At 38.9% G+C, this 13,896-nt stretch overlaps 1 protein-coding gene across 1 annotated transcript in view; it reads right to left on the reverse strand.

The window, feature by feature from the left end:
- The window catches only part of celf4 (CUGBP, Elav-like family member 4), a 1,275,411-nt gene that overhangs the window by 373,998 nt on the left and 887,517 nt on the right, over nt 1-13,896 (reverse strand). The window contains exon 4 of the mRNA XM_041191287.1: nt 8,254-8,382. Within this exon, the coding sequence (XP_041047221.1) occupies nt 8,254-8,382 (129 nt within the window). The remainder of the gene's footprint in view (nt 1-8,253; nt 8,383-13,896) is intronic.

Below are 13,896 nucleotides of genomic sequence, written 5' to 3' on the forward strand. Positions count from 1 at the left end.
CTATCTTGCTCGTGTTGGTGCTGTGAGTTTCTCCGGATCACTAGAGGGAGTACGGTGTACCATTCTGGCATTGTAATTTAAGAGAACAAAGTTCCATATGAAAATTAACAAGCATGGAGAAAACCATCCTTCTCTGCTCTGCCCTTCAAGCTAAAAGATTCTTAAAGGACAAAAAAGCAACAAAAAAAAGCAATTCGAAGGAAAAACAAAGGCATCCATTCATTGATTTGTGGACCACAAGTCTGATTCAAATGAAAAAGCCCTTTGACTATTTTTGATTGCATTCTTCCATAAAACCAAACCAAGTAACTCCCCAATTAAGCATTTAACTATTTGTTAAATTAGTCCAGTGTCCTGTTATCAATCATTCTTTTAGCAAATCTGTCTTGATGTTAATTAGCTCATGGTACCTATTTTAAAATTGCCATTTACTACTTTGAATTACTGTCTTTTTGCCTGACTGTTTTAGTGCATCTGAAAATACTTTTCCTATCTTATTTTATATGCTTTACAATATTCAAGGTGCAGAGCTTTAGCTTGTCTAGCTGTTCCAAGTAGCTCATCTTTTGGACATTGGGGATCAGCCCCATTATTCTGCTCCGTATCACCTCTAATTGGATCTTATGTCACAAATGAGTAAAGCACTGTACATTTTTGGCTTAATTTTTGAAGATGTCAACTGGTTTGGTAATCCAGAATTCTATTTACTTTGTTTGCCTGATGCTATTTAGACATGGTAAGCAATGGTAATCAACTGTCCTTAGGTCTCTTTCAACATTCCAATGCAAATTCCAACTCACCTAGTCATCCGTTCTGGGGTTTTATTTGAACCAGACTCTTGAGCCCACCTGGAATCTTTGATTCATTATTGTTAAAAGTCCATAGAGCATAAAAAAATCATAGTTTCGATGTTAAACAGTATTTTGATAATGTCCTCCCTCATACAAAGATAGCTCAGATAAGTATCTAATTAGCATATTTCAATTTGATAGGGGTCCCTCATGGGATTAATTTCAGGTCTAACTACACTTGTGCAGTTAAAATATTGGAAGAATTATTTTGGTGTTATGTTTTGCGTCCAATGCTATGTAGCTTTCCAACTCTGTCTTGGCATCCTTACCTCTTTTTTGATCTGTTTCTGTATAATCTTGCACTCAGCCAAATGGTCACAATCCTCCTTTCTACAAGCTCCGTAAGTCCTTCTTAATCTTTCTATTAATATCCCTTTAATCCATACCAGAGTAAGTTTATTTACTTTACCCGAGCATTTAGGTATGCATTCGTCCTGCAAGCATAAGGTTTTTTGAAGAATGCCCATTTATCTTTAACAGATTTATTTTTATGTACTTCCTCCATTTAGATACATTGATGCTTGGCTGTCTAAAATTATACACTCGGCTGAGATTATGTGGTCCCAAATCAGATGGTGCCATGGTCATTGCCTAACAATTCGGATATTTCTTGAATCATGTTTGCTCATGCATGAGTCTTGAAGTGAGCTGCCTCTCATTGGCTTCCTTGCATTGGGCAGATTTTCAACTTGCCACTTGGGCGTTACAAATCTCCAATCATTATAGAAACCATCTGATTTTCTTCAGAATGCCAGTTCTGTGCCCGCTTGCCAAGTTGAAAATCTAACTCAATGCAACAAGAAGCAGAGGTGAATGACATTGATGAAATCTGAATCATTCTTGGTTGGTCATTCTCAGACTGGCTAATCCCTGATCAGTGTTTCTTTTTTTCACTCAATATTCCATTAATAATAGAAAATGACAAGTCATTCTGCTTATTCTGAACCTTAGGTCTATGGCAAGCCCCCCAGTGAAGTGTCTCAGGATTGAGACTGCCAGCTTCCGGAGGTATTTTGTGTAATGGGTTCAGGTCCACAGTGAATTAGGCTGAGGCAGTCAAATCCCTTTATCCTGTCTGTCTTTTAACAACTATGAGAGAATGGACATTTACACATTTAACTGTATTGCAATAATACACAGTTCTCCAGAAGTGAAAGTGCACTGATTTGAAAATACCCATGAAACCAAAAGTAATATTGTTTACCAGTTGAAATTAAATAAACTTTCAACATAATCACAATATATGATGAGATGCCTCGGCATGGTATATCCAATTAAGCATAGTAATAACTGCAGCAAAGTTGTGCAACAAAATTACTTGCATTGGCTTTAATTAGTGTTACATATTACTTTGCCTCAGCTCCAATCCCTGCCCTGCTTCAGTACATTTGGTTCATCTCACTGTAATTAAGCACTCCATCAAGTAATAATGGCATGTTGGGTCCCAATTGGCCTGTGGCCACAAGGTTGTGAAGGAAAGACTTCACTATTTAGATCACCATGCCAGTAACATGCTAGCAATTTTAGTCTTGGCAGTTCAAGCTACATGACTTTGTTTCCTCTCTCTTTTTCTATATCGGTTCCTTGCCTCCTTTGTAGTAATTATGGTTTTGTTTAGTGTGCAATGTACCTTTAAGAATGATACTTGTTAAGGAAGATCACATGATCTGTAGTAACTAATAGGAGAGTAGCGCGGGCTACTTCAGCAGTCAGTGTAGAGATACATGTGTATTTGTTGCTGAGTATATTATAAACAAACTTAAGGGAGAATTTTCCCCTCATCGGGTGGGCATGGCGGGCAGGCCCGGGAATGGCCATGAGACCGACCGCTGCCCGTGATTAGGCTCCAACCGCAATTCCATGCTTGCTGGCCAATTAGCGAGAGTGTGCGAAGACGTCGGGGCACTCACCCGACGTCATTGTGCACTATTTCACTCCCACCCGTGGGACGAAAAATTCTGCCCTTAATGTTTCCACCCAAAAAAATGTCTGCAGATCAACTTTATCATTAATAGTACAACTCAATCACCCTACAACAAAGTGGCGATAAAGTAAAAACAGGATTGAACAGAAGAAATCAAGTTAAAAAGAAATCGGCACTGTACCTTGCCCAGTGATTGTAAGTAGCAAGCTCCGTTCGAATTGAAGGAGTTATCCTCTCTCAAAACACCACAATTTGGGAGAATTAATCCTTTTGAACCTGCCACAGACAATTGGTCTCAATACATAGAACACTTCACATTCTTTTTTCAAGTGAACACGAATACAGGGGAAGAGAAGAGGTGAGCAATCCTCTTAAGTGCTTGTGGGAGCAAAACCTATGGTTTGTTTCAAAGTTTGACAGCACCCAGTGCCCCAGCTATGAAGAATTTCAATGAATTGGTGGACATCGTGGAGGGTCACTTTCAGCCCGAGTCTTCAGTCACGATGCAGAAGTTCAGGTTTAATTCATGAAATAGAGCCCCGATTGAGACAATTGCATACTCTGTGGCAAATGTGAAGCAACTCATGGAACATTCTGAGTTCAGAATGATGCTGAACAAAACGCTCAGTGATCGTTTAGTGTGTGGAGTGAGAGGATTCTGTTCAGAAAAGATTATTGTCCAAGGTGAATCTGGATTTCAGGAAGGCACTAGAGATAGTGCTGGCCATGGAAAGTGTAGTGAGAGATTCAAAAGCAATACAGGGTGTGAAAAATGGCGCTGTCTTCCACATTGAGCAGGAAATATCAGCTGAAAGAGGTGTGAAAAAGTCAGACTCCACCAAGAAGCAGGAAACAGACCTCACCAGCCGAAGGATAAAGAAAAATAACTTAGCAGTGAAATTGAAGGATAATTTTAACAGAGGTGGAAACAATCAGTCTTTCAGTGATTGGTAGTTTAAAAATATTGAATGCTACTATTGTCACAGAAATGGACATATGATGGGATGCAAGGAAAGATTCAAGCAGGCTTGTAAACAAAAGAAGCTACCCAATGAAATCTACAATGTAGAAGAGCCTGGAACAACTAATTCAAACACTTACTCTTTGTTTAATCTGAAAGTTAGAAAGACAGAACCAATAGTTGTCTCAGTGAATGTAAATGGCAAACCTGTTAGAATGAAAGTGGACACAGGAGCTTCCACTAAAGCAATTGAGGGACATGCCTTCAGATATTTGAATAATGGTGAACATCAGTTAAGTTTAGAAGAAACAGCGTCCAAAATTAAAAACATACATGTGTGAAGACATTCAAGTAAAAGGCATAAGCAGAGTAACTGTCCATTAAGAAAGCCAATCAGCAAAGCTACCAGTGTCGGTATTGAGAGGCAGAGGACCAAGCCTTCTAAGGTGAAATTGGCTAATGGAAATCAACCTTGATTGGCCACTGAGATTCCAAAAGGAAGCTGGAAGTGTTCCTGTTTTGAAAAAGGAATGTGTAAGGACTTAGCAACCTGAAGAAATGCAGGCTGTCTTAAGCCAAACCCTGGAAGAACAGCAGAAGAAACTCGAAGAGACCCTGCTTGATGATAGAGTTCGAGACGAGGTGAGCAACCTTGAAAAGGAAAAAGGGAATCAGTTGAAAGACCTTCACACGTTACAAAATTCCCTCAGGTCAAAGCTTGTACCTCTGGAAAAGTATGAAGAGGACCGGAAATAATTTAGCATTTCTCTGAACAATGAATTGGCAGAGAAGACCCAACAATGTTCAATTTTACAAAAAGGTAGCAAACAAATACAAAAAAGAGACAGAAGAGCTGAAGAATTAGCTAAATGAAGCCAAAGACGCTTTGGAAGCAAAAGCTGCAGAATTTTCCAAGAAGCAGACAGATAATGAAATTTTGGGAGACTCAGCTACTGAGCTCAGACAAATTGAGCTTGCATCTGAGAGAAGTCTGGCAAACAGTGAAGTCAAAAAGAAGGCTGAGATTAAAGTCTGTGCTAGAATGAAGAAGGCACGTAGAAAGAAGATACTGAAATATTAATAGGGCTTTAATTCTGGCAGCATACAATACACTTTCGTACGTAGGCCTAGCAATCAAGTCGCAAATGTTGATGCCCTTTGTCATTTGCCTTTACAAGAAAATGATGAGCATGTCCCAGTTCCACAGGAACTTGTTTTACTGTTAAATTTCTTAGGATCCTCACCAGAGGTGCTCGACTGATCAGAGACTGGACAAGCCAGGACCCAGTCCTATCAGGTATGAGAACAAGCGCTATATGGTTGGTCACAGGAGCCCATATTTGATTAAATGAAAATGTACTTCAACAGAAGGCATGAACAGAAGACCAGCCAGGATGGCATCTTATTGTGGGAAGCATAAGTGATAGTTCCTCCAAAGGGAAGGGAGCCACTTATAATTGAACTACAAAGTGCCCATCCTGGAATTTCCCGAATGAACACCATAGCACACAGCGATATACGGTGGCCTGGGATGGATGGCGAAATAGAGAGTTTAGTAAATCACTGTGTGCAATGTCAGTAACTGCAAAAGTTGCCAGTGACAGCTCCGTTACACGTGGCCAGGTAGACGCTGGGTGCGGTTACACATTGACTACGTTGGACCTTTCCTGGGAACAATGTTTCTGCTCATTGTTGATTCCTATTCAAAATGGTTGGATGTATATGAGTTGAAATCGCCAATGTCGGCCTCTACAATTGAGAAACTATTCAGAGTTTTGCCATTCACGGACTACCAGAAGAAGCTGTTTCCAATAACGGCACAGCATTTATGAGTGCTGAGTTTCAAAAGTTTATCAGCCTCAACAGTATCACTCGTGAAAACTGCACCATACCACCCTTCCTCAAATGGACTGGCCGAAAGGGTGGTTTAAACGTTCAAAGCAGGCATGAAAAAGCTAACTGGTGATTCCTTGGCAACCAAGCTAGCAAGCTTTCTTTTTCATTACAGGACTACCTCTCACACAACAACAGATGTCACACCTGCAGAGTTATTGTTGAAACGCCGTCTCAGGGCGAGATTGAGCTTAATAATACTGAATTTATAGGGAAAGGCGGAACGGAGTCAGGAAAGCCAGAAAACTAGACATGACTGGCATAGTCAAGAGAGGAAATTTACCGTGGGAGAGCTGATATATGTGAAAGATTTCGGGGAAGGACCAAAGTGGTTACCTGGTAAAATAAGTGCAGGGACCGGACCTCTATCTTACAAGTGGAGGTGGAAGGCCGGATCATCCATAAACTTGTGGACCATTTAAGAAAGAGAGACAAATCACCAAGATTTGGTTCCACCAATGATCATAGCCGGATCTGCATTTCCTGCCGAGGATACTCAACACAGGACTGACATGTCTGATGCTCCCGTAGGACTTGAGGATACAGAACTGCAAGTGCTCACTGAAGCACCTTATGTTCAGGCAACTCCGGAAAAGGAGGTTCCTGACAAAGAATCTGAAGCTATGGAGCTGTGACATTCCACACCTATCAGGAAACCTGAAAGAATGAAATGGTAAATTCCTTACCCAGTGTAAATATTATGTTGTATTGAAACATATGTACTTGTAAATGTAATATTTATAGCTGAGTTAAAGGGGGAGGAATGTAGTAATTATGGTTTTATTTAGTGTGGAATGTACCTTTAAGGATAATACTTGTTAAGGATGTTAAACATGATCTGTAATAACCAATAGGACAGTAATGTGGGCTAGCTCAGCAGTGAGTGCAAAGATAGAGTTGGAGTTGAAAGCACACGTGTAGTTGCTGCTGAGTATATTGTAAATAGGCTTAATGTTTCCACTCAAGAAGTGTCTGCAGATGAGCTCTATCATTAATAGTGCAACTCAGCCACCCTAAAACATCTTTACTTCCCTCGATCTCTCTCTCTCCTTCCCCTTTTACACTCCTCTTTCCAATGATCAGCTGTGCAACTTCAGGTCAGTTTCGTGTTGCTGGGCCTTACCTGCTTTTTCAAATTAATAGTTGATAGACAAACACGTGGACAGAGAAAATGAATGAATAATGGAACTTATCTAGAGAAAAAAGGCACATCTTTAATATCAGTGATTACTACTTTCATTGGTTCATAAGAAGGGTAGATAGTATAAATTGCAATTGTTTTTCTTTTTATTTCTAGGTTAGCTACAGACTCATTCATGCCTTGAGATCTATCCATAGAATAATGGGTGGTAGGTAGTGTGGAGTTCCATGGCAGCAACATAATGCTAAGCTTCAGGTGATGTCATAAACCATAAAAATGCAAGGTGAGCACTCTACGTTAACTCATCATTCAAGATTGTGCTGCTAGTTTTAACTCCGGTCAATTATAATCATCTACATTAATTATCTATATTCTGTTAAAAATGTTATATGTTTGCTGAGATGCAGAATATCATTTTTTAAAATGGACCATCCTTCTTGTCACCATTATGCAACTTACTGAGACAAGTTCATACTACAAATCTTTGCCTCCAGCCCATTGTCCCCAAAACTCCTTAATTTAAAGGAGAATTGCCATAAGATTAAAATAATTTTGAGATTTAGTCTAGCTGTTAGACAGATGCAAATTTATGAACTCTCCACTCAAACTAGACTGTATCAAGAAACTAAACTAAAATAAAAAGGGTTTCTTGCTTAAGAGCAAAATTAGATAAAATGAGTAGTGGAATAGATTAGCCATGATCTATTTGAATGGTGGAATAGGCTTGAAGGGCTGAATGGCCTGCTGCTGCTCTTATATAATTGTACTGATTGGTATGCTGCAGAGCCAGGTTTCATTCTACTGAATTAGTGAAAACTGAGTTCAACTTCCCTCAGTTGGGGAAGGAAAAGTATCCACAAAGGTTCCTGCTCCTGATTGCTGTCCAGCTAGAAAGGGTACATGTGAGAGTACTAGAGGGGGAAAGAATCAACCATGATGCCATGCATTGTTGAATAGCATACTTTCAAGGCTCAGAGTTCAAGAGTGTCTATTTGAGTGTGGGGATGCTGTGGAGTCACATCCAAGTAGGGATCATCAACTTCAGGAGGGGCCGAGAGGAAATTGGGAGGGGGGATGAAGAGAGCATGCCCATGGCCCAATTGTTGAGAACCACCAGGCTATGACAGATAGAATGATTCAGTGGTGACAGGCCCACGTCTTCACGCTACTGGATAATGGTCATGATACACTGTGAGTTGAATATGGTCCTTATGCATTGACTTTAAGCATTAAAGCTTCCCTTATTTCCAAATAACAATGCCCCTTTGTATTTTTCTTTGCCTTTGAAAGAAGAATCCTGTCACAGACCAAAGATAATACAACAAAAAAATTGTTTAAATGTTAAAAAGAATGGCGTTGTGTCATCGTGTAACCCATCGCTATTCTGAGGCCCAGTTTAAATCACATCCTGTTGCTGTAAACTATAAGAAAGTTGTTAAGTTGCTAGAAGGCTCTTTATTACACTGAAGCGTTACTATCTTACCTTTGCTATTTCCATCAGGCCCTCGAAGGATTGTGCATTCCTCAATGTTACCGAAAGCTTCAAATAGTCTGCGTACGTCCTCCTCTGATTGTTGTTTGTTCAGCATGCCCACAAACAATTTTCTGTCTTCTGGAACAAAAGTTAAAGGTGCTTACCAAATCCTTGCTGATTCATGCTATGTACATTTAGTAATATATCTGTATTTATTAAAAACAAAACAACCTGCATCTTCAAAATGTCTATATTGTACTCTTTAGTTATTCATGTTGTTTAGGAAAATATTACTTTTAAATGAAGATGGTTTTATGTATAGCCATATCAAATATATCTACAAACCTAGCGATTGCTCCATATAAATGTCAGGTTAATTATAAAAAAAAGAGACATCCACTGCATCAGACAAAAATAATTCACTGTTGAATACATTACAATGCTTGTATGTTACATTTTAAAATAGTTTGGTTAGAAGCATTTTAAGATTAACGCAACATTTCTCTTGACTTGTTACCAAGTACGCACTTCTATTTGGAATTGAAGCTAGGCCTGATTGCAGTTAAATCCTTGCATTAGTGTGTCTTAAATTTGCAAAGGAAAATCCATCTCACTCATGCAGTTTCTGCTAATTCACTTAGTGCATCTGTTCACTTTTCCATTCTGTCTTAAGATGGCAGCAATGCCCATATGAGCAGACAGAGAATGTAAAGGCCGTAAAGGAGTAAAAGACCCTTCTTTACAATAATGAAGGAGTTTTTATTTCCCTTTCTTTAAAACAAACTAACAGTCATATTTTCTTTACCACAAATTATTACTGTCAAATTTCTCCCCTTTCTTGCTCTACTGATGGCATCGATTCTTGATTGTATACTGTACAGTGAATGCCAGACACCCTTCTGGTATCTTGCCTAAGTAGCAATAATAGTCTGGATGAACCATTAGGAAACTACTCCACTGTATTTCATTGCAATTTGAAGCTTAGAACATTTAGAATTGGTCAGCTACAGTTTGTTATGCATTAAATATTCAAAGTGAAATGTTCACATCTTCAGTATTCACAGAATTTCTTTGTATCTTAACAAATTCAAAATGTAAATACATAAAGACACTGCAATATTTACAAGTTGTGTCCCTTTTATGTTAGAGGGCACATTTCACAAGGTGAGATGAGATCAGGGAGTCAGAAGTCAGTGAATCTGATTTGCACAGTGATGCATTGGAAAATTGGCAGCACTGTGCATTGACCCCTGCACCCGATTCTCTGGCCTGTGCCGTGAGTGGGTCTTTGAAACATTTATCCTTGGGTGCAAGAATGTGACACAATTTATCCAAATTAACTGTTGCCTCAATACAAACCCTTTTTCAATATTCATCTATGCAAAAATAGATTGCATGAAATTGCTACCTCACGGCACAAACTTTCTGCTCCAGTGTACTTTGAACCCATTTATGTTACCTACCAATTTAAACAAACACAATTCCTTTCACTCAGATTTACAAATTAACCCAGAGTCACTTTATCAGATATACTCTCCTTCACCTCAACTCAACCACACAAATCCACTTACTGCAGGGAAATTAGAATTGGACAGAATACTTAAAGAAAAACACTGCATATACCCCTCACCACAGCTGGAGCTCTTTTAATGTGTATATGCCCTGCAGCTTATTTCAGTTAAATTACAGTAGTAAGAAGCCACATGCAATCAACTAAATTTGCATTAATGGTAATGAAGTGTAAATGAAACAGATGCAATTGAATAAAATAATGTAACAACACTGTAACAATTTTACAATAATGAATTAGTAACAGCTTCTGCATCAACATCGTTGAACCTGATTTCTCCATCTCTGACATTGGTGCAAAGCTTAGCATTAATTGTTAATCAATTTTCAGTTGTAAAATACAAATTTGAAGAGAAATTAGTTTTTTACAGATTCTTTATATATTTTGCTGTGAGTAATGTGCAACTAAAATATGTACTGTGACTATGACTCATAATGCGTAAATTCAGTGAAGTATTTTTATGTCCAAAATCACTTCCTATATTTCTGGCTGGAGACAGACAATTTAATAAGTAGTTTAAAAGAAAACAACAATTTTTTTTTACATCCCTTCAGCCTTTCCTTCACCTTTATTTTTGTATTTGGTTTTGTGTTTCAACTGCCTTCAAATAAAGCAACAAGTAAGAGAATTGAAGACCGGGGTGTTGAAGTGAGGATCGATTATAATGACCAATGTGACATTCTCCCCCACTGTCTGTAGCTATAATCCTCTGAGGTGGATTCTCACCATGGTGTGAAGATAGCCTGCATGTTATAATCGCAGTTATTCCTCTATTTGATATAAAAGTTAGGCTTGTCATGTTTGAAAAGGCATTGCAGATGAAGGTTTTGAAATTAACTTCTGTTAACCTAGCAACACAATGGTTATTGAAAATCTAATAGAAATGCATGCTTTTATCGAAAACAAAAATCTTAAACTTGTATTTATTACTTGCTTGCAATATTCATTTATTTATGCTTTTCCCTTGTGCTCTAATCGGAGTTGAAGAAATAGAAAATGTTTTTGCTCTGAATCTTTCAATAGCAATAAACTCACTCAAATTTGATGCTGGTTAACACTCAAGATGGACCCACAGCCTCAATGATCCTGACTCTTTAGTATATTCCCATACTCTACTATAATACCGCTATTCCAAGTCTTCCATTTATAGTTTTTCTAAAGAGCATTCTCAAATAAGTTCTCATTAAAACTGAAACCTTATACAACTTTGCACTATGGAGATATACCATTAGCATCATGATTGAGGCTTCTAAGCTCATTTCAGTTAGACTCTCCTTTCCTAGCTAATGTCCATCCTCACTGGCTCAGGTATGCTCTATTGGCATCAGCAGTTCCCTGGTGCTTGGCCAAATAGTCATTCCTCATGTGAGCTTAGACAGTGAGCACCACCAAACTATTTGACTTGAGCACCACCAGGCTAATTGACTATGAAGGGTATCACTGCCAATCTTGATCGGGTCTTAATTTGATGGGATATGTATTTTCAAGAAGTCACTGGACAAGTGACTGACTGGAAAGAAAGAAACACCTTTCCTATTCAGTAATATATAATATATTATTGTTATAATATCTGATGCACTGGTTTATAACAGCTAACAGTAAGGATACTCAGTACATAGTGAAAGTCAAAAGTATCTACCAAACCATAAGGTTTTTCCATTAATTATTTGTCCTTCTATTAATTACTTATCCAGCTTTTACTCAGTTGACTGTGGAAGTGTATTTTGTTAAACACTAGCAAAACAAAAATTCAGAAGAATGACACAAAAAATAGAATTGCCCTGAAACTGGAATAAGTGTCCCACATTAATATCGCCACTTCTAGCTGGATTGGGTATGAAACTTCCCCAAATGATATTTTACTAACTATAGAATCAACTAATCATGTGTTGGATGTGGTGTGACCAGACCCAGTCCATCTTTGAGTAATCCTTTGAACTGATTTTCCCTTTTCTTAAATTTCTCTCTTCTTATTTCTTATCTAAAAGGCAACTAGCTGTTAATATGTGACATATCTTGATTTGCTTTCCCAACGTTTTTCTGGAGTACCACATAATTGCACAGAAGAGGCTGGGATTTATCACAGGTAAACATGGAGCCAGACCTTTGAACAATCTTGTGCAGCAATACATTGGATTGCCAAAGTGCTACCATGCCACCATTGCACCATCTTGGTTTTGGACCTTGCTTGTGACATGATCTAATTTGAGAAACTAGTAAACAGCTGCAAATATCTACAGCTAATTCAATAAGAGGAGAAAACCCTATTAGCAATTCCAATCTAAATACAAAGAGGCAGCTTGGAGAAAGCCTTTTTTTTCTGAAAGGCAATTTGGGTCAACATTGATTATACTATATTCATCACACACACACATAACAAGTGAATTCAAGTGTCAGATTGCCAGAGTAAAGACTCAGGTTGCCTGGAGTTTCAATGGAAAGTCAGATTAGGCCAGTTTCTCTCTGGCAGGTTAAGTTTTAATTATGCCAATCCACCAACTGGCAACAAAGTAATTCCATACTAAATGTATAACAAGGCAGTAGGCAACATAGTGTAGAACTTTATTAAACAGAAGTAAAATTACTTGCAGGAACTAGGCATAAGACTCTACGTTAGAAGTAGGTAAGCATATTTTCTATCTCTTCCTGCGCCCACTTCGCTGCAACATTCCTTCATGCATTTAGCTACTGTCAGTAAAAGATAATGAGCAACCACAGTGAACTTTACAATGGACACCACAGCTCCAACCAGTAGGATATACAATCCCAGAGTTATGCTGCTGGGCTGTGTAGGAGCTATTCAACTAATGATTAGTCTTCAAAGGTTGCACTCTGTTCAAAACAAAATGCTGTGGGAGATAGACAAGCAGCTGGATACCTTTACTGACAGTGTTTCCCCTTACATCACCCAGACCCTCTAAGGGCTGCTAATTTATTTAGAAAAATGCCGCTTCTTATTTCAATAATAGAAGAGGTTTCAGATAGCTTGGAGTTAGCTATTTCCATTAGCAGAAATTAAAACAGGCCAAGTCGCACATCATCACTTGCAGTTTTAGGAGGGTATTGTAAAACTATAATTTATTAGGAAATAATCATTTATGTATTTAATAGAAATTAATAGGAGCGAATCAATGCCCTCATAGGTAACAAATAAAGCAACAGTGATGCAGTACTGAGCCATCCAGGGGAGGAAAACCCCTGGCTTTTAGAAAATGAACTGATTCCAGCAAAGTCATTCTTTGCATTAAGGGTATTAGCAACAAGATGCTGTGTCAATGGATAAGTCAAAGGAATGTTAGTCAGACTTTGTACTGGTAACTGCCCAGTGATGGAAAGAGCAGGAGTCTATTGTCTAGAATTGGAAGACAGTGAGGGGAGTCCAGGGCCTAGCAGTGTGTAAATAGTATTGGGTCTGATGATGAGCAAGGAGAGGCTAGAAAGGCATGTACCTACACCCTGGTGAAAATGAGGGCGCCTTGGAGTTAATGAGACTGAGAGTTAATGCATAAAAATGGGACAAAATAGTGGTAATGTTAGAATGGAGCAGAATTGCAGGTGGTGAGGGAACCAACAAGAAGGAAAAACATACTTGACCTCATCCTCACCAATGTGCCTGCTTCAGATGCATCTGTCCATGACAGTATCGGTAGGAGTGACCAGCGCACAGCCTTTGCGGAGACTAAGTCCCATCTTCATATTGAGGATACCCTCCACCGTGTTGTGTGGCACTACCACCATAATAAATGGGATAGATTTCAAACAGATCTAGCAACTCAAGACTGGGCATCCATGAGGTGCTGTGGGTCATCATCAGCAGCAGGATTGTACTCAAACACAATCTGTAACCTCATGGCCCAGCATATTCTCCACTCTACCATTACCACCAAGCCAGGGGATCAACCCTGGTTCAGTGAAGAGTGCAGGAGGGCGTGCAGGAGCAGCACCAGCATACCTAAAAATGAGGTGTCAACCTGGTGAAGCTACAGCACAGGACTACTTGCTTACCAAACAGCATAAGCAGCAAGTAAAAGACAGAGCTAAGAGATTTCACAACCAGTGGATCAAACCTAAGCTCTGTAGTC

This window comes from Carcharodon carcharias, chromosome 1, assembly GCF_017639515.1.
Source record: "Carcharodon carcharias isolate sCarCar2 chromosome 1, sCarCar2.pri, whole genome shotgun sequence".
NCBI lineage: Eukaryota > Metazoa > Chordata > Chondrichthyes > Lamniformes > Lamnidae > Carcharodon > Carcharodon carcharias.